At 40.0% G+C, this 20,359-nt stretch overlaps 1 protein-coding gene across 1 annotated transcript in view; it reads right to left on the reverse strand.

Moving 5' to 3' along the window:
* Positions 1-18,237: 18,237 nt before the first annotated feature.
* Positions 18,238-20,359, reverse strand: part of LOC104967176 (uncharacterized) — an 11,349-nt gene continuing 9,227 nt past the window's right edge. The window contains exons 6-8 of the mRNA XM_010796596.1: positions 19,564-19,625; positions 19,264-19,412; positions 18,238-19,171 (exon numbers count right to left, since the gene is read on the reverse strand). Coding sequence (XP_010794898.1) covers positions 19,083-19,171; positions 19,264-19,412; positions 19,564-19,625 — 300 coding nt within the window. The 3' untranslated portion in view covers positions 18,238-19,082. The remainder of the gene's footprint in view (positions 19,172-19,263; positions 19,413-19,563; positions 19,626-20,359) is intronic.

Here is a 20,359-nt window from a genome sequence, read left to right on the forward strand (position 1 = left end):
AGTTATTTATGAAGTTATTACCCTATCCGATAATAATTCAATGCAGAGCCAATAATATAATATAATACATTATTTCATATATATTATATATTTATATATGTATATTTATATAGTCTTAAAGTTACAACCGGCTCTTTGAGTGCAACCATAATGCTAATCTAGCCCGCAATGAAATTGAGTTTGACACCCCTGACTTAAGCGAATAAATAATGAATACAAAACACATTCAAAAAGGCATCAAGTTATCACAGACACATCTCATAAAATCTGGATTATGCAAAGTGCAAACTAATCATAATAATTCATATTCAGGTCCCTAATCCAAACCATAGGTTGACTCATCCAGCTTTACCAGAGTTACTGCACATCTAAGTCCTCCTACCTAAAAAACAGAATAGATATCTGTGATTGTCTTCCAATAGTACATATGAGTGTTTTCTAATTTGGTACCTTGGTTGACAGGTCACCATTGCTAGACAGTACCTTCCACTGCTAGTATATTTTTGTATTTGACTCAGCCAATCATAACCAAGGACACAGACCATCTTTTTCCCCCTTATTTTTCTGTTCTGACGCATGACTTGTCTGAAAGAATCCATACTGTTGTTCTGCAATTGGCTTAAGGTGGACACTGAAAATACCATAGTCCCTGGTGAGAAGTGGGGTTCAGATGGGCGGTTTTGATAGAAAGTGGGGACGGCTTAGCATCGAGGGAAGAAGATCCAATCTCTAAATGTGTTGCTGTGAAGGTAAAATACTGGAGCCCTGCTGGGCCGCTTTTTTATAACTCTCAGAGGGGCTATAGGCAGAGCTTCCCCACTGCTCCACTCCTATAGTAGCTGCAGGCAGGCACTCACACAACTCACACCACCCCCTCACACACACATTTATCCCAAACAAAAGCTTTTCCAATTGCTAAATACTGCCAGAAATGGAACAATCTATGTATTATTTATATGTATGTAGATATGTTATAGTCGGTGTTGTACATGTTCACACTTCAGAAGAGCTAATTCAAAGTTTCAGTTCACACAAATTAAAATACATTTCAAAGTTGACAAAAGATCCCAGTTCCTGTAACACCAGGCCACAATACTTTCTTTCTCTTGAGATCCTGAGCAGATCGTACTTTTAACATTAAAACGCGTGTAACCATTGTCTGCGACAAATGTATATAACTTCATCTTATATATTTTTTAAGTATAATTTGGCCCCTTTACTTTAACTTGCACTGTTATGTGATGCTTAGATTCTTTGTTCTTACATATTTAAAGTATGTAACCCAGGGGTGAGTCAAACAGCTGAAGCCAATAATGGAATTGACTGTACAGTATATATGTCTATACTATACGTTATGGACAGCTCTTGGTGTTTGGGGTCCTACTACTTCATTGTTGGCGGTGAATGCCAAGACTACATCTCTTTCCTCCCCTCTAGTTGTCTTGCTTGAGGCCTGAAAATACCATAAAAGAACAAAAAATACAGTGTACTGCTTTCCAAATATCTTTTTTTGGCTTTAATTTATAGTAATTCCCTTAAATGTAGTACTCAAGTTAGTATGCAGAAGTGTTGCAGTATAGGAACGTAGATGGCAATGCTACATATGCTGTAGATACATACATATGAGCAGTGTTGAAGTGAGCCTGAGATTTCAAGATTTTCATTTTCAATGTCATTGTAAAATATGGGCATATGATAAGCCAAAAATAGACAAGTCTTAGCATATGCATGTGACACACGCCCACACAACAGTATTCCCAAATGGGAAAGCATCCTTGCAAGGGAACTTGATTTGAGTGCACAAATCATGTAAATCCTCTAAATATCCGCCTGTAATCATCAAGTCGATTTTTTAGGGCTTTGAAAAAGACTTTTATGACCACGTCACATGTTCATGCACAACATTGTATATTGATAATGTCAGATCGAATGTTCTCTACTTCAGTAATTTTAACATTGTATCTTCAGTTAAAGAAACTTAAAAAAATAGGGGGAAAAAAGAAAGGAACAATGCAGAAATGCACGATGGACTGCCCATGAGATACCTCTCCTTTGTTCCCGGAAAAAACTTGAGACGAGATTCTCACCTGGCAACCTCAATAGGACTGGCATATATTAATGCCAAAGCTATACATGAAATATGCAGAAGTAGAGTGACGTGTGGCGACTCTGAATACGGATCAGGAACCAAACCACTGGAAGACCGGACAGTATTCCATTACATTACATTACATTGCATTTAGCTGACGCTTTTATCCAAAGCGACTTACAATAAGTGCATTCGACCAGGAAGATACAACCTTGAAGAAAACAGAATCATATAAGTACATCAGGTTTCATAGAGCCAAACATTTCAAGTGCTACTCAACTGGCTTTAGATAAGCCAGTCCTTTATTAGTATATAAGTGCTTTGTTTTGGCGACCATGAGTCTGGGTGGAAAGTGCGTGTGTGACTGGAGGGAAAGAGGGGAGAGAGAAGGTTTCATCAAGAATGGGAAGATAATGGAGACGGGGCAAGGGATTGGTGGACAGAAGGAGCACCTGGATAGTGGAAGAAGTTTTGGGAGGCAGATCTGATTAGCGGAAAGGACTATAAGATAGGCAAAAGGAGTTGGAGTGAAAAGGGAGTTGTGAAGAGATTGAAGTACCAGAGAAAAGGTTTGGTGAGAGTTCCTCCAGTCTCCATTTAGTAGCGGATTTCTTAGTGGGTGAGAGTTGAGGCAGACTTTACAATATTTTCCGATTGCCGGACGAGAGAGAGAGAAGGCAAGGAGACAGTTTTGTGAACTTGCGCGGACAGGAATTTGTGGAGAGGACAATAGAGGTAGTCTGTTGGAAGACTAGGCGTGGTCAGACCAAAAGGTTCCGTCCAGGTTGAGGGGTCTTGACGAGAGGAACGACCAGAGACCTCCTTGACGGGTGTGGACGATTTCGTGGAGGGAGACGGAGACAGTAGTAGCGAAGACCTGGACAGATGACGTAAGCTGTGCCACTGGTAGTCTAGGAGGAAGTGGTGAGAGGTTCTTGGAACCCTCAAAGTCCGTGACGTGGAAGGGGAGGAGTGGTAGTATGGAGTTCTGGCCGTGGATGTCCCATTGAACCTCTCCCAGGGGCTCAGGCTTAACAGTTAATTGATTGTCCCAAGGGAGTCCCGAGACTAAGAACCAGGAAGAGAGAGGAACATGTGTTGAACGAGCCCAGGGACAGGTAGTATCGGGCGTACCCAAGAAGTTATGGTGAACGCGATGCGTAACTGACTGTGGATGTTGATTACGAGGACAAGGAAAGGAAGGACGAAGCCTCTGGGTCCACAGCGTGGCGAATAGAAGACGAACCGGCATTCGGTCTGTAGGAGGGAGTCACCCTAAACGGAGTAGTGGAGTTCGAGTTAGGAACTTGTTCTTACTTATCGAGAGGAAAGGAAGGCCCTTTTCTAACAGGTGAGAAACTTGGATTGTTAGTTATAGCCGTGGAGAACAATACAAAAGAGGCTAGTCTGACGGTTCCTATAAAACCCACCACTTGGGATTCTATTGTTGGACAGAAGTGACGTGTTGTAACGACGATGTTGAGGGCCGACGGAGCGTCTGATGTGGGGGGCGAAATTGTTGTAGTCCTCCTATGCAGGGGTCGACTGGGTCTTTAGTCGCGTCCCAGACCAGTCCGTAGAGCAGGTAGAGTGCGATCTAAATGACGTTGAGGAGGACCCGACCAGATGGACGTACACGGTAGGCTGTGGGAGACGTCGAGTAGGTCTTACGTCGCCGAGAGCAAGAAGTTTTGGAAAGGTTTTAAGAGGGTGTGGGTGCGGGGCGAGAAGCGATGGGCAGTAACCGAAGCCATTGACGATCTTAGGTGAAGTTCTGTGACCATGAACGCATGGTACGGACGGCTTACCTAGACCGGAAGGATGTAGGTCCTGTACCAATCTTGGCATGGTGGGTCGTGCACGTTGAGGCGGAGACGTAGCCGGTTTTGTCGAGCGACGTTGGGCGTGACGCTCCCCCTGCTGTTCAAGGTAGTCGTTTGTTGCACACCACAAACGATAGACCGAGATTTTACCGACCTTACGTCGGAGGGTTACACTTTAGTCCTGTCGTCTATCGAACGTGCTAGAAGGCCGCGTCTGACTTTTGAAGTAGAGGAAAGGCTGAGGTGGAAGCTGGCTNTATCTTGAAAGAAAGTGCTTTTTGCCTGAGAGATGGAAGCAGAGAAAGAGGAGAGGAGAGCCTGATAGGTTAGGAGGTCGTCATGGTGTTTGGATTTCCACCATTTCCGCTCTGCTGCCCTAAGGATGGTTCTATTAGCACGCAGTGCGTCATTTAGCCAGGGAGCAGGAGGGGACTGAGGAGCCTGCCGAGATGTGAGAGGACAGAGAGAGTCCAGAGAGGATGAGAGAGTAGAGAGGAGAGTTTCTGCAGCAGAGTTTGGAGGCAGGAGTTGGAACGAATCAGAGGAAGGGAGGGCTGAGAGCACCGATGAGGTAAAGGTAGAGGGGGAGAGGGGAGAGGGGAGAGGGAACGAAGGTTGCGGCGGACAGGTGCAGAATTAGAAGAGATTAGGTTGTTATGTTTGGAAAGGGGTAGAGAGAATGAAATGAAGAAGGGATCGGATGTGTGAAGCGGCTTTACAGGGAGGTTAGAAGGAGTGCAGTTCCTTGAGAATATGAGATCAAGGACATTGCCAGCGTTATGAGTTGGTGGGGATGGAGACAGTGAGAAAGAAAAAGTGGATAACAGAGATGTTAGTTCAGATATCTTCCCTGTCTGGAGGTTGAAGTCTCCGAGAAGTACAGCGGGAGGGCCAGTTTCAGGGATGTGTGAGAGGAGATTATCTAACTCCTCCAAGAAGTCCCCCAAGGCGCCTGGTGGACGGTAGAGAACAACAATGGTTAATTGTATAGGATGGGTTACTGTGACGGCATGGAATTCAAAGGTGAAAGGAGTGAAGTTAGGTAGCTTGAAGAGGGAAAAGCTCCAGTTGGGAGAGAGCAGGAGACCAGTGCCACCTCCTCTGCCAGAGGGTCTGGGTGTATGGGAGAAGGAATATGCTGTGGAGAGAGCTGCTGGGGTGGATGTGTTGGATGGAGTGATCCAGGTCTCAGTGAGAGCAAGGAAATCCAGAGACTGCAGGGAAGCGTAGACAGAGATTAAGTCAGTCAGCCTTAGGAACAGCTGACTGGCAGTTCCACAGGCCCCCTGAAACTAGATGTTGGATCTCAGTGGAGCATGTGGGATAGACAAGAGCAGGCCGGTTATATCGATTAGGAGATACACGGGGCCAGTGATAATTGCGAGAGGACACATGAACAGGAATGGAGACAATACACATCATTATAGCATGAGGGGCTAAAAAACCAAAGAGAATTGAATCCAGTGTGTGTTGCTAGGGCAACATACCCATGAACTTTCAACCATGACAGCCAAACTGCAGAAGCAGGAAAGAGAGAACAAATAAAACGTGTTCTGTATTTTAGAAGGCCTATTTTGGAAATAAATGTAGTAATACATCACATTTAGATGACACTGTGATTCAAGGCGATAAAGTGCAATAAACAATGAAGACACAACCACAGACAGGAACCTGCAGATACATTCGTCCAATTAAGACAAACCATTTCAAGTGTTGGTGCATTAGTTTCAAATGAGCAAAGTACTACCATTTTGATGTGCTTGGTTTAATGATCACGGAGTAGTTAAAACAGGTCAGTTTTCAGTCTCTCATGGAAGTGTGGACTCTAGTATTCCTGATATTTAGGGGGAGCACATTCAAAAATGTTGGACCAAAGATAGTTAACAGCCATTTTTATTGTAGCGGGAGAACAGAGTGAAAGGTGGAAAGTGCACATGATTTAAAAGAAACCAGATCCATTCAAAGCATGATAGGCTAGTACCAATGTCTTGGAGTGGATTCACGCAGCTATAGTTGCCAGTGAAGGGAGCGGAGGAGTGGTGTAGCACTGGTTCCTTTGACAAAAAGCCAATGTGGGATTATGAAAAAAAGTAATTGTTGAAGTTTAAACCAGGAACAATTCATTGGTGTTATACCTTACTGTATGTCACTCTATGAGCCTTGTGTCTCCTATCTCAATCTGCTGTAGGTTCAATTCATCCGCCCACTCGTTCTCTTCGCATATTATAAATTATATATTTTTTTCCTTCTGAAAACCAATATGGACTTGACTAAACAGCATACAATATATAAAATCTTCTTCATGGCATAATGAATGGCACGCATCAATTTTCAATGTGAATCCAAGAGACATCTGATGTTGCTAAAAGACACTCAATTGAGTTAAGGTAGATGGCATGCTTGCTGTGCACTTTTTTGAGACCGTGCTGGATTTACAATAAAAAGTGACAAAGGAGGCAAACAAGTCTGATGATTTATAGTCAGGGATTTAGAGTGTCTCGTTAAGCAGGATGAACGAGGACAGACATGATGAATGACAAAAAAAGGCTCTCCTCACATGTGCAAACATTTTCGTACGCAGAACAACCAGGGGCCAAATGAACTGTCAGTTTAGTATGTAAAGCGTGAAAAAAATGCTTTTCACGTAAAGTCAGAACCCTGGAGACCGAGGTAGTGTGTGTATGTTCGGATTTGCATGTGCATGTGGATGTGCATGCATGTGTGACTGGAGAGGGAGAGCATGGCTGTTTTGAACAACTTATATGTGTGTATGCACCTGCATGAGCCATGATTTACCATGCAAGTAAAGGGCCTTATTCAAAACATGATGCTTCCCTCAATTTGAATTCAACCAAGGCCATGATTTGATTAAATGTATGCTGAAGGCGGATAATCCTTTGACCTGATTGGCTGAAAAAAATGCTTGCAATCTGAAGGTGGTGTTGGCAAGGTAACCTGAGGGGATGGTAAGAAGTGGGGGAAAGTTGAGGGTGAAAGATGGTATAATTTTATATTCTCTACAGATTGAAAGCAACATGTGAAACTGAATGTCATCAACATCTCCTGGATGGGTTGGCACGTTTAAAAAAATATATCTTCTTCTGTATTTTTAAAACAACAATTTAAATGTCTCTTGCACTATAGTGTTTAATATGAATCTCCCCAAAATAATTTGGTGTTACAATGTTACAAAAAGATTGTCTTGAAACGCTGCATGGTCATTTATCAGATTGTTATCACTCAGCCATGTCATAATAACTGATACCTATACATTCAGTGGATGAAGTAATTATCAATTACTTCTGTACTTTTTATATATTCAACGCCTTTTAGTCCATAAATTCAGTGTTATTCTTTTACTTTTAATTATATAAATAAAGGAGGGCTCTTAACCCAGTAAGTGGCATATATTACCCATCATTCCCTATGGCATTAAGAGGGTGGGATAATCATTAATCACTAAGGCTAATGCTGGACAGCTGAGAAGGGATCAGAAAACACACACATACGAGCCCAATGAATTTCAAAAAAATTTTTTTTAAATGTATGCTTGTGAAATAAATGAAATGTTGAGTTTTGCTTCCTTGCTGTAGAAATATACACTTTGCAGAAACACACACAGATAGTGATGCTGTTCATCATCACAGGGAGTAGAAAGACGTTGAGGGAAGACAAATAGTACTCAGAGTTCCCTGGGGCTAATCAACAATTTATAAAAGAGATAGTGAGAGGCACAAAGAGAGTCTTTTCAATTCAAGTGGGGTCTCTCTTTATTCAAAATGCTGATATCTTGCGGTATATCAAAATACAGCATCACGTCAGGTCCCTTTCCATTGAATGTGTGCACGTTTATGACTATGGCAGTTAATAATAATTAAAAAATAAGATGCTAGTACCTTTTAAAATGTCCTTAGACCTGTAATACATGTCTATATGTTAAGGCCTCATGTAGAAATTGTTAGAAGACATTTATCTTAATGTCATATCTGTTTCAAATGTTACAGTTATATTGAGAATCATTATGTCAAAGACACAGGAATAATATTACTCACAAAAACAAATGAATCCACTACACTACAAATGTGTCTTTGTCATGAAAAGCTACTAAATAGACTGAGTTAAGATGATTTTTTTTCTTGAGTAAATACATGAATGGTTGTGGTATTTGAAGGTTTTGCCATTGAACCAGAGAAGAACCAGTGAAAAGACACTGAAGAGTTTCATTTTAGGTAGTGTAAAAATGCACCATGTATAATGAGCTGCTTGAATTGAGGTGTTGTGGCTGTGACCACTGATCTTCTGAACGTTTGATTATTATGTTCCTGTTGATCTACAACCTCTACGAAAGGCACATATTTTCAGTTGCATTTATATTTTGATATAGATTCTGCAACCCTCTTGCTACTCGGTTACCCTTGAATATCTACACACACACACACGCACGCACGCACGCAAGCACGCACGCACGCACTTACGCACGCACGCACGCACGCACACACACACACACACACACACACACACACACACACACACACACACACACACACACACACACACACATGAGTTATCGCTGCTCTTCAAGGACAGCTCTGGGGAATGCCTAAGGGGAAGCTCTTTTATGATCTAAGCCAGGGCTTCTCAAACTCCGGACCGAGGTCCGGATCCGGACCGAACTGCAAATCAATCCGGACCGAACCCTGTGTCCCATTATAAAATAAATAAATAAATAAAATAAATTCTGATGTAAATTAAAGTGGACCTATTATGCTATATTGGAAAACATATATTGTAGGGCCATACCTATACAAAACATGTCTGTGAAGTTTTTTGCTTAAAATACCAAACAGATCAACCCATTGTAGCCATGCCTCATACTGCTCAAACCCCTCTTTTGCAGCCCTGTTAGAGAAACGCGAATTGTGGGTCCTTAGCTTAAAAAGAAAAAAAAGAGGAGGCGCAGCTAATGCCTGATCAGAATTCTACCAGAGATAAAGTTAAATTCTACTGTGATAAAACGCCATCACAGGTTGCCACAGGGACAGAGGGAATACACAAGAGCTGTTTTCAATTACAGTACTTTTACTATTAAACTAGATGAACAATTCATCCTCTTGTCAAAACACGTTGGGGCCTGGTAAGAAATTGAAGTCGGCCAGAACACAAACATTACAATGATTCTGAAAATAGGTAGAGATTGGTCTGAATCACCGTAAAGAAGCCACAAATACAAAGTGAAACGTATGTTTTCATGAAAATTGAAGGGCAATCACATCCAATCATCCAGACAGGTATAAGTTATTTTCCCTGTTGCCCCCCCCCCATCATTGACTTACATTTGGAACCTTGGAGACTCAAAAGCAAAATGTTAAAACAAGAGAGCAGGAGGAAATATATTTCACACCCATCAATCTGGGCACCACTCATAAATGTCAGCCCGTGGGAAATTGAATGGCACCATTTGTCTATGTTTATTAGGCTGGGATGAACTCTGTCTCATTGACCTTTCAAAGTACATATCCAGAGCAAGTTAATTGAGGATAAGCCAAACGTATATGCCTGGAGTGCTGTACGATCCCTGCAGACTCATTGCCTCGATTAAAACATTTTTTCAAAGAAATGTCGATAGGGAAGTTCATCAAAAGAAAGGCCAGAGTCCATTGGAAGACTGTCAATTTATTTTATCACTCAAATGGCCAGTCTTAAATGCCAAACTAGAATCTCAAAAATCATTAAATTGTAGTGTCTTGTCCTCAAATGTGACTTTGGTGAGTTTGTTTGACTGCATCAAGTTATTAAACTGAAAAGAACACAAACTTTTGCTTAATAAATGTATCCCTTATGTTTCTTGTGTTAATTGTTATAACCAAATTACCAAAATAATAACCAAATCATCCCCCCAAAAAAGTATGTTTTGTTTCTTCTGTTTAATTGATCTTGAGTTGGCGTGAAGTTTTGATGAGCACCCTACATATGGTGGCAGGAACTAAAACTGGGGGACAATATCCCTATAATTCCAAGAGCTACAAAGGCAGCAAGGCAGTTGGGAGGTCATTAAGCAGCCTGACCGCAAAAGATCATCTAGGAATCAATGGAAACATCAACAAGCTACGCTAACCAGCTTAACAGTGAAAGAGAGTTAACCATTGCTATGGGAAAACGCCTAGTCAGAGGCTTTTATTTTTTCAAATAAACACGCACTCACTGGCACGCACAATAACAGTTTTATTGAAGATTATTTTTCCTCTATCAAAAAGTTGGGAGAACTCCAATTTCTGTTCAACTTTAAAGTGGCTATGTCAAACCAACATTTTGGTTTAAATAAGGCACTGTGTGAAAATGAGCATATGGTCAATCTGATAATGCAAATATACAAGATTTCTTTATACACATTTTTATTTTTAAGTTATTGCTACCATTTGGTCCCCCCGATGTGTAAAGCTGCTGGGGTTTGCTTTCAACATCTCTCTTGACTATGTTGATAATACAATACATTGAATGTTACCTGCAAATGTGCAATGTTCGCAATAGTCACCAACCAATTTTTAGGGGAACTCCAGATACTCAATGATGACAACATTGGATGTTTTACAGTCAGATTGTTTTTCCTTTTCATGTTTTCCCTTTTTTTTCACCTTCAGACACTTTTTGCCTGCAGCCACTGCCAGTAAAACAGCAATGTGTTATTGACAAAAAAGGCTCTGATTGTAAGTGATGTCCCCACCAGACACTACCACTGACATCCCCTGGCGTCTGTCAATATCCTTCACAAAGACTGCTCTTGTTTACATTGTGTAGCTGCTCTCACTTGACCTGGCCCTGAGGGAAAATAATTATTATATTCCCACGAGAATCATTTCAGTGTCACAGAAAAATGCATAATAATAATAATAATAATAATAATAACTGATAGTAACTAATGTGAGGTTGTAGTATTGTTGTCTGAGCTGACATCCCTGTTCAATCGCACTGGAATTGAATGTTCTTTATTTCGATAAGCTTCCTGAAATGTACTTTGGAGCCACTTACAGTTAAGCAGAAGAACAAAGCATAGCATTGGCACACTTAATGGCTTAAAAGTAGCATACTACATTTAATTGTGAATCAGCCACGTTGTGTTTCCAATCACAAATAAACAAGACATTGCAGAAATTCATGAACAAAACTCCCCATGAATATTTTAGTCATGGCTTCGTGTGACTGAATCAAGTACCAAGCTGTCCCACCACTGGCTCTGTGCTAACAGTCTAAACATGTCCTTGTACTTTTGAATGTCATCATACAAAGTGGGAGTTATTGTGGTTCTCAAAGTGGATACTTCCCTGGTTCAATATTTGAATGTTAGCAACAAATACTTAATATTTAAAACAATTTTTTAATAAATATATTTATATTTACAGTATGGTTGGTTCAAACAAAGGACTAAACGCTATGTTTCAGTCTGAACGCTTTGATTTGCCTGCGCAGCACAATGTAAACAGACAATAACAATGGCTCGTGACCCTGGACCACCATGTGATGTAATGGAAGTCTGGAGCGAAAGTGCACGTCTATTTATGGGGCCACTGACATGTAAAACGTTTTAAAAGTCTTGATCTTTCATCAAAGCCCGGTGCCTGACAAATTCCACCATGCGCAGCTGGACCACCTGGATGAGTAAAAACCACACAGTGGCTCATTCGCTATGCCAGGCAGCGTGTGTCTACATCAGCTTCTGCAAGAACAATAACTTGTTCTGGTGATGTGTGCTGTTGCTGGAGTGATGGAGGGTGGAAGGTGACAAAGAGAGGTGTGATAGGGATGGTGCATGCACCAGCAGATCGTGGCGGGACGGGACGATTAAGGGATAGGATACTCACGCTGCTGTTCTCTCCTGTCCAGTGGACCATCGCCTGGTTGTGGGTCGCATCCCCTTTAAGCACGAACGAGCTGCTGAGCAGGGACATTTGTTTTTCCCGGGACAGTGCTCGCCTGAAGCGGAGTGAGCCTTCCCCTCCGACGGCTTCCTCGTCACCTTCCGTCGGTATGCCCGGCGGGGAGCCTCCGTCTCTGCCGCCCATGTCAAACGTACGGTCCTCCCCGCCGCGCCGGTTTATAGCCCCGCTGTCACAGCGCACGGGTCCCGGCAGTGCCATCCAGGCCGAGGCTACCAACAGAAACACGCAGAGGTGCGCGGCAGAGGAGAGCGGTTCTTCGGAGCGCAAAGATGCCATGTTTTGCGCTGCAGTCGCGCTCAGTATCGCGGAAACTGATAGAGAAACCTCTGATGCTTGTGGAAGATAGATAGATGTATACTGTAAGACGAGAGAGAAAGAGAGTGATGGGGGAGGGAAGGAGGGAGGAGAACTAGAGAGAAGGCAGACAGTGGAACAACGTGGACGCGTCTCTGTGTGTGGGCCACAGAAAGGCACAGCGGTGCCATCTGCAGTCCTATAGCTGCATCACCCAGCGACTGATCTCAATCCACCTTCATTCAAGTGTCCCCACATAAGGAATTTACACCATATATTTACTGTATATGACATATGTCCTATTTGAAGTGGTGTATTTTTTATATATGGGCCTATTAAGAAGTGGGCTTCCAGCTTTCTCATTGGTTTTGACATAAAGACAAGCATTATTATGAACATTAACCTTTTTTGTTGCTTTCTATCCTCACTTTATCCAACAATCTTTATGATCAAATTGCCCTCCATCAGCATGCTCATTTTGGAAAAAAGTTGAACTGCCACAACCTACATGAATTTTCCATAAGTTTCCGTATAGCTGGAGGAAGAACAGATGACTATTTTATATTAAGGATCTGCATGTTTCAAGTAACTAAAATGTAATTGAAAATAAGTTTCTAAAACAATGCAACTCATGTGTCATGAAACTATGTTGGAGAATGTGGAGCAGACAGACATCAAAGAGGGTAATATCCCACCGAGTACAGGATGAATTATTCAGTATTGTTGTGCGTGTCCATCCAGACTAGGATAGCGTTTAAAATGTTCTTACTTGTCTAGTTTGAGTCCCCAACAACATTAGGAAACAACGCTGCATACCAAGGAGAGTCTGTGAAGAGTCTTGAGTTCTAAAGTCCACATTCTTATTTTTGAGTAGGTGGGACCTAAGACATTTGGTTCCCAACATAATTGGTTTGTCCACTAATCTATCCAATTAGAGACAGTTGTCCTTCAGTTCTTTCTGGGTTTGTTTTTGTTTTCCAATATAATATATAATACAATAATATTAGCTCCATATGCAGTCAGATAAAGCAGTTGGAAACATTCCTCAAAAAGATACTGCCGAAACTTGCATGATTTCAGTCTGAGTCCACTCTTCTTGCTCACAGCCCAAGCATTTTGTAATTGGGCAATTGTCGGTCATTGTTGTTATTGTTGTGGGACACCACACATCCTTCTCGGGGTGTAGATGACCCCGAGCCATAAGCGACAACAAATGTGATTCAGTGTCCTCAGCTATTTAGTCTATTTATTGAAGAATGTTGATTATTACACTCTGAACTAGTTAAAACCTGGAGCTACAGGAGGGGTCTTCAGAATTGATTGTGGCATCTCTACCATGTGGTCAACTCTTGGCCTGTGACATGTCTTGTGAATTCTCCGGCCGAAGCTCCAAATAAACTGTCAGTGTTTGCCATCAAAGCTCCAGCTCTCATTGAGTGCTGACTTCAATTGCTTCAGAAGTATCCCTAACAACAACCGGTAGAGTTGGCTTCGTGTTTGAACATTCAAAGTGTTAAGATGGCAGAACAGGAGCAGTTTTCTTGGGGCAGAAGGGGTCAACCCCAGTAATATTGTACTGTAAGTCCAGCTGACAAAATCTAAGAACTACAGCTCTGGGGGAGCAAGGAAGTGGATCAAAATCAAGGATATTAAGATTTCAAAGTATTTCTTATTATTAGTTTTTCTTTGCTTATTTAGTCATTTCAGAAAATGATTTAACAGACAATACTGTAAATACTGCAAGTGTAATGCAACATGCAATGTTGAATAATTCAGCCAACATCAATAATGTATCAAAATGAAACTTGTACCTACATGTGATGCCTACAGAACTCACAGATCAGAACACAGCCTATTTATTTAGTTGATCTGGCAGAACTTCAAAAAAACTTGTGGTTTTGAACATAGGTCTATTTTCTGCCTTAAATAAAAAAAATAGATAAATGTGCAAGTAAAAGGCAGATGATGACAGAGCGTGCACCATTCATGACCTCTATTGCCAGTATACTGCCTGTAATTGCACCTACTAAACTGGAGCTTGCATTTAAATATTTTATACCACAGCGGAAGTGTCTGTGTGTGTCTTTTTGTGTGTGTATTGCAAATTGGAGCCTGCAGCAAGTCTGAATGTAATCCGTTTTAACCTAATAGACAGGCCCGACATGAATGCCAATTTTCGGTTGCAATTAAATAAAGGTATAAACTGCATTTGTCCACATAGCCATGCTCACTCAGAGAATTAATACCTGCTATGAAAATATAAAATGTGAACATGCCTGGAGAAGGACATTTTTTTTCTTGTGACCAGTGTTATTTGTCATACACAATGGGCCAAACAAAGGCATCATCCTAGGAGCTTATTTTCTTCATTTTGCGATGGAAAAAAATGTACGTCGTAAGATAACTATAGGTATGTGGTAGGTAACTACCTAAAGGTACTCCAATTGTTTTAATTACAAGTGATGAAAGTGAAAAAAAAATAAGAATTGCTCCGATAAATTCTGTAATTGCAATCATTTTGAGCAAATTATGTTGAAGTTAAACTGCAGATCCTCCCAGGCACATGTAAGAACATTGTACAATCATAAAGATATAAGTGAATGAATGAAAGGAATCAGTCAATAAGCTGATCAATCAGTTTATCAGCCATCATGGTATCATCTAATAAAATCACAACTTGCACCACTAAAGAGGCCAGAGACAGCTGTTCACAGTCAAAGTATTTTGCAGTTCTCCTGCGGCTCTGTAAAACTAACGCACATTAATCTTCATAACATCCAATTATCCGTGAACATTTCATGACGAACAAAGTACGTTCCGCAGCCGCTCAGCAGCATGCTAACAAGCTGAACTCCCACAGTCCAAGGATTGCCCCCCCCCCCGAGCTGTCTCTATATGCTCAGATGTTGCAAGATATGCTTTATTCATCCAAACTTTTCATCTGCGATTAACACAAACAGGAATATGCCACCAGCAACCCAATGAAATATTTACTGAATTTAGTTTGCTATGAGGTCACGATGTGAAGATGCACTCTGAAATATTTCCCTTGCTTTGTAGCTCTCTCTCAGAAGTTTAGAAATATAATTCTCACATAATATCTCACTTGCATAAAGCAGTTGGAGAAGACCAAAACAGTAGCGTTGTAAAAATAAGAGCTGAAAGCTAACATGATGTGTTAAACGGAACTGCAGGGTCAAGTGGTGACTCTACGTAGGTTTTTACTTTACGTGAAGTACATTTTAAATACAATTTAAAAGCCATGACAATATCTAAGCCCTTTATGGTGAAGCATAAAAACACACCTTGATCCACAAGGCGTACACAGTTTAATGGGATGTTCCACTCTAATTATGAGGCAGCCAATGATCGACCTCACTGAACTCCTGGGGGGTAATTACCTTGGTTCAGAATCCTTAACCACAGTTTTAAATGCTAACACACAAAAACACACACACACACTTGAACCACACACAGACACCCCCGCTCACGCCCCAAGTATTTAATATCTACTCTTGCATGGTCATAAAGGTGTGACCATCCATTAGAGGCCCCACAGGAGCTGCTCCTCTTCCCTCCCCCCTTCAGACAAGTCCCTGTGCTGCAGCAGTCATGCCCTGTCATCTCACATTAACAATGGCAAGGTTGATATCTCACCCTATCTGCTGGGTACACATTCGGCCGAAACGAACGAGGATCTTTAAACGCCTCGGAGTCATTTGGTGTCACTAGAGCATGAATACTGTCGCATGCACTAATGTCGGCACACTTGTACAAATGTATAAGTATTGTAATGTTCATTATTCCGTGCATATATGTACCTTCCCACAACAATTACACCAAAACACACCCATCGAAGCTGATTAATGCATTTTATACTCACTTTTTGGCCTGCATAATAAAACTTAAACGGTGAAAAGCACTTTGTTGCATAGATATATTGAATTCCAGGTAAAGCCTATTGACTCAGATATATTGGTTTACATATGAAGTGGATTTCCAATTGAACCGATACAAATGAAATGATGTATTGAATGATTAAAAGGGACAAGGGCAACGTATTTTGCTTCATCTTCTAGAATATTGACATCATATACGTTAAGATTGGTTAGCTGAAAACCTGTAAGCAAAGACTTCTGGCACTAGGTACAATCTCTTGGGAAAATGAAGGCTCAATTTATGGCACAAGGCCATTGATAAAGAAAAATGTGATGTGTCCTGTGCAGTGTTGCCAACCATTTTACAATGAAAGTAGCAATCCCTAATTTAAAACTCTTCCATCATTACCATCATATCCTCATTTGCATATTGGCGAAATCATTGTGCATTTTTTTTGCTTAAAGCATAGTGTTTTGTTTGTTGAAAAATATTAAAATGAAATGAAAATATGATGTATGCCATCTGACTAATGCCTTTTTAATTCTTGCCCACCCATCCTCCCTAGTCTGCCATCTACCATCACCCCTCTGCCTCAACCATCCATCTTTTTCTCACCACTCGTCCTCTTTCCCCTGTTGTAAGTCAAGAAGCCTCCTTAAATCCACTTTACCCCTGAGTCAGTGCCTTTCTCTTTTTTTTTTGTCAGTATTTGAAGTTCAATCATCTTGTTTGAATGAAACATTAGCATTGTCTTTTTATAAACAATGGCTTCAGAGATTTTTATCTAGCAATCCAAAATGTATTCTCAATAATCGCTTACAACTGATCCTAATAGGATAAGTCAATTTGTTATAACTTAACCTTTGTATGTTGTGCCTGCAATTTTATACAATGGGCTTACACAACGTTATAAGACAATTATCTTGACCATCAAGAAATAAGTATTTGAAACAGCAATTTGATCATCATGTGAAAATACTCATAGGAACACCGAAAAGTATACATGACTTGGAAAAAAAACATTAAATTACAACTTTGGGTTGTTAAATCTTCTGACTTTTAGACCATTACTTTCCTGTAAAAACCAGAACAAAATGTTCTTGCCGTATGGTGTAAAAGCCTTACCATCCACTCTAAAAGGCTCAAGCTCCATAAAAGTTCAACATTTCAAAGCCTCCTTTTCTGCAGCAATAAACACATCCGAACAGTTTTATTATGGCTCTTGATGTCAATTTTTGCTTTGGGAATTCCCACAATACATTTCCATTTGTCAGATTTCCCTAGAGAGCCAGGTGACTTTGCGACTTCAACTCTAACTCAATCAAATGCACCACCACCGTTGGCGTCACTTTCTTAGAATAAGTGGTTGGGTCACTTTTTTCAGATTTATGTTTGATTGTGTATCAGTTAAAGGTGGGGTATGTAATTTATTTCAGAAACACTTTTTGATATATTCTATGGAATGCTCTTAACATCACGATAGCAATGAATATATTAAATGCTTTGACAATAAATACATTTAAAAAATGCATCCGTGGAAGCCGTAGTACTGTAAAAAGCATGAACAATCATTTTAGCCGGCCCGGCTAAAATATCTGGATGCCCACCTGCCTGTCAGCCTTCCATCTGTGCACAAACTTATCTCGTGCCCTCATTGGTCATGTGCGCGTTCGTGTGTGTTGGGGGAGGGGCTCTGTAAGGAAGTCTGAAGGAAGAGGCAGATTTTTTCCGGTTGTTTACTTTCAAATTCTAGCGTACTCGAGCTGGTTTCTCCAAAATTACATACCCCGCCTTTAATTGATTGGTAACTTGCTATACCTGCTTTTAGTTACACAACTTTTTTTTTGTTACAAAACTATGTTGCAGCTCTGCGATCCAGCTGAAACAGCTTCATTAACTCATTGCCCTCTGGAGCGCCAACACTGCCCTCTGCTGGAGTGTGCTGGCTTTTGCAAAATACCCATGATGTGTTAATGAGTGGGTTACACACTCATAATTTTGTTAAAATATGTTTATCATGGGTTTTTTATTAATCTGACTTTTATTTAATTTATTATATCTAAATCTATAAAGTGTCAGTAAAACTGTTGCTTAAATAAAGACAAATGATCACCTGATTATCACAACAGTTGTATCAGTTAATTGATTGAGTACATATGAGAATGGTTACTATACTTTGGCTAGTGTTACATCAAATTGAAAAAAACATGAGACATAGTTTGATAATTTGTTGATATCTTTAATGTCTTTAACCACATAACTTATATTAAAATATCTGATTCATCACCCTTCACCCACTTGAGCTAAGTACAATACAATTTTTGTTTAAATAATAACAATTTAATGAAAGTTTAGGGAAAAAAACGATGTTAAGCTCTCATAACACATATACTGTATATGATAATAAAAGCACATATAGATAATAACAGTGATGGAAAGTTATACAAGTCTTTTTTTCTGACAGTAGTAAGGATGTATCCAACCTTTAACATAAATCTGAGTTAATGTTACAGAAAACGGCTGTTAAAATGTTGTTAAAGACATCATGTTTGATGCAATTCCTTCATAATGTTGATGTATTCTATAATAACAATTCTGGCTTGTTTCTAAGAATTCACAAGCCAACAATAGTTTTGGACATTTTTTGCCAAATAGATGCAATTTGTTCGAAATAAAAATATATACTTTATGTAAATATAATTCTATTTTAGGGTACTAATTTGAGCACATACTGAAATGACTATGTATTGGCTCTAAGACATAACAGGGTTCAAATGGTATTTGTCTAAATTGTACGGCGTTAAATACAATAATAACCTAATTTTGACAGATCATGAATGGTACTCCTCTGTCTGTGTGCCGTTACAGTTAAAAAGTTGTTCCTACCTGTTCATTAATTAGGTAGCATTGAGTTTAAATGAATATATGATAGTTCCTGCCAAGACATACAGCAGTTAAAATCCCTCACATGTTTCATTATTTTATGATGAAAAAGTTATAATGTTTTACATTAGAGATACAAATATTTTAATAATGATATTTCACAGGGATATAAGCCCTGCCTTAATGTAAGCTTGACAGGAGCCATGACAGCAGCACAAGGAGGGTTGCAGTGAGGACACTTATCCGGTGTTCTACTCCATGGGAAACTTCTGTAAATGATGACCAAAGGAAAGAAGACATTACTTTAAAAACATGTCTTTAAGTTGTGTTTTTTTATGAGAAATAATTTGAGATAACTTACGTATGCCGTTCACAGAAATTGAGGCACTTTCGATGTTGAAGGCTGTGATGCTTGAAGCTGCACCAACCAACACATCTGAAATCTGATTGCCATTGGGAACCGATGAGGATTCAAATTGAAGATCCATAGTGTTGTAGATAGATCCATTGCTGAAAAGGGAATTAGAGACAAAATGTTAAAAAAAATGATACTCTTGCATAATTTTAAATACATTTAAATTATTCCAATAATAACTGATAATGATTTTCATGAATATACAGTAGAAAATCCTTAAATTACAGTATAACATTAACACATTACCTGAACAAAACCACCTTCAATGAGCGGAAAGAGGTAAATGCTTTTTGGTAGATGGGTTCGAGCTGCAGAAACACAAGCAGGCAAACAGTGAGTATATTGATGCTGTGCTCTTCCTCACTTCAGCACTGCCGTTTTTTACATAAGTACATGTACATTTTTTCTTAAATTTATTTTGTGTCTAACACATCTAGGCTAACACATCTATGCACATCATAATATACGTATATGGAAAGTTGGTTTCTTCAGTTATTTCTAATTTAGGAGAACATTTAGCAGAGGCAAGTTTTTTGATGTATTGCAACAGGGAGTGGGACCTTGTTTTTAGAGAGCTGTTCAGTTGACTGGAAACTGTTCTTTAGACATGTATTCTCTTTTTGTTAATTCAAGGTAGGTCCTGCAGTGGGTGTTGCTCTAGGTTACCGAAACTGATGTCAAACATGTAAAAGCAAATCCATGTTCATGCTACCTTTTTGCTTTTTTGTCTGTCCAACAACTGCAATTGTTATAAGCATGCTTATCCACTAAGCAACAACACAAATAACATAGCTTCCTGATGTTGTCACAAAGTGTTCCTTTTTTAATAATACCTGAAATGTTCTTGTTTCTAAAACCACAGTGAAACAAAGAACAAGAAACACCATCTTGCGAAAGTATTTTCCATCCATTTTGTTATGGCTAATGACCTCATTCTTATTAGTCAAAACAATGTATATGTTTGTTAATGCAGGGGTTCCCAAACTTTTCCCGCGACCCCCAAAATAACAGTGCCAGAGACTGGCGACCCCCTGTCGACGGG

Source organism: Notothenia coriiceps, unplaced genomic scaffold, assembly GCF_000735185.1.
Source record: "Notothenia coriiceps isolate Sejong01 unplaced genomic scaffold, NC01 NC01_scaffold00002343, whole genome shotgun sequence".
NCBI classification, from domain to species: domain Eukaryota; kingdom Metazoa; phylum Chordata; class Actinopteri; order Perciformes; family Nototheniidae; genus Notothenia; species Notothenia coriiceps.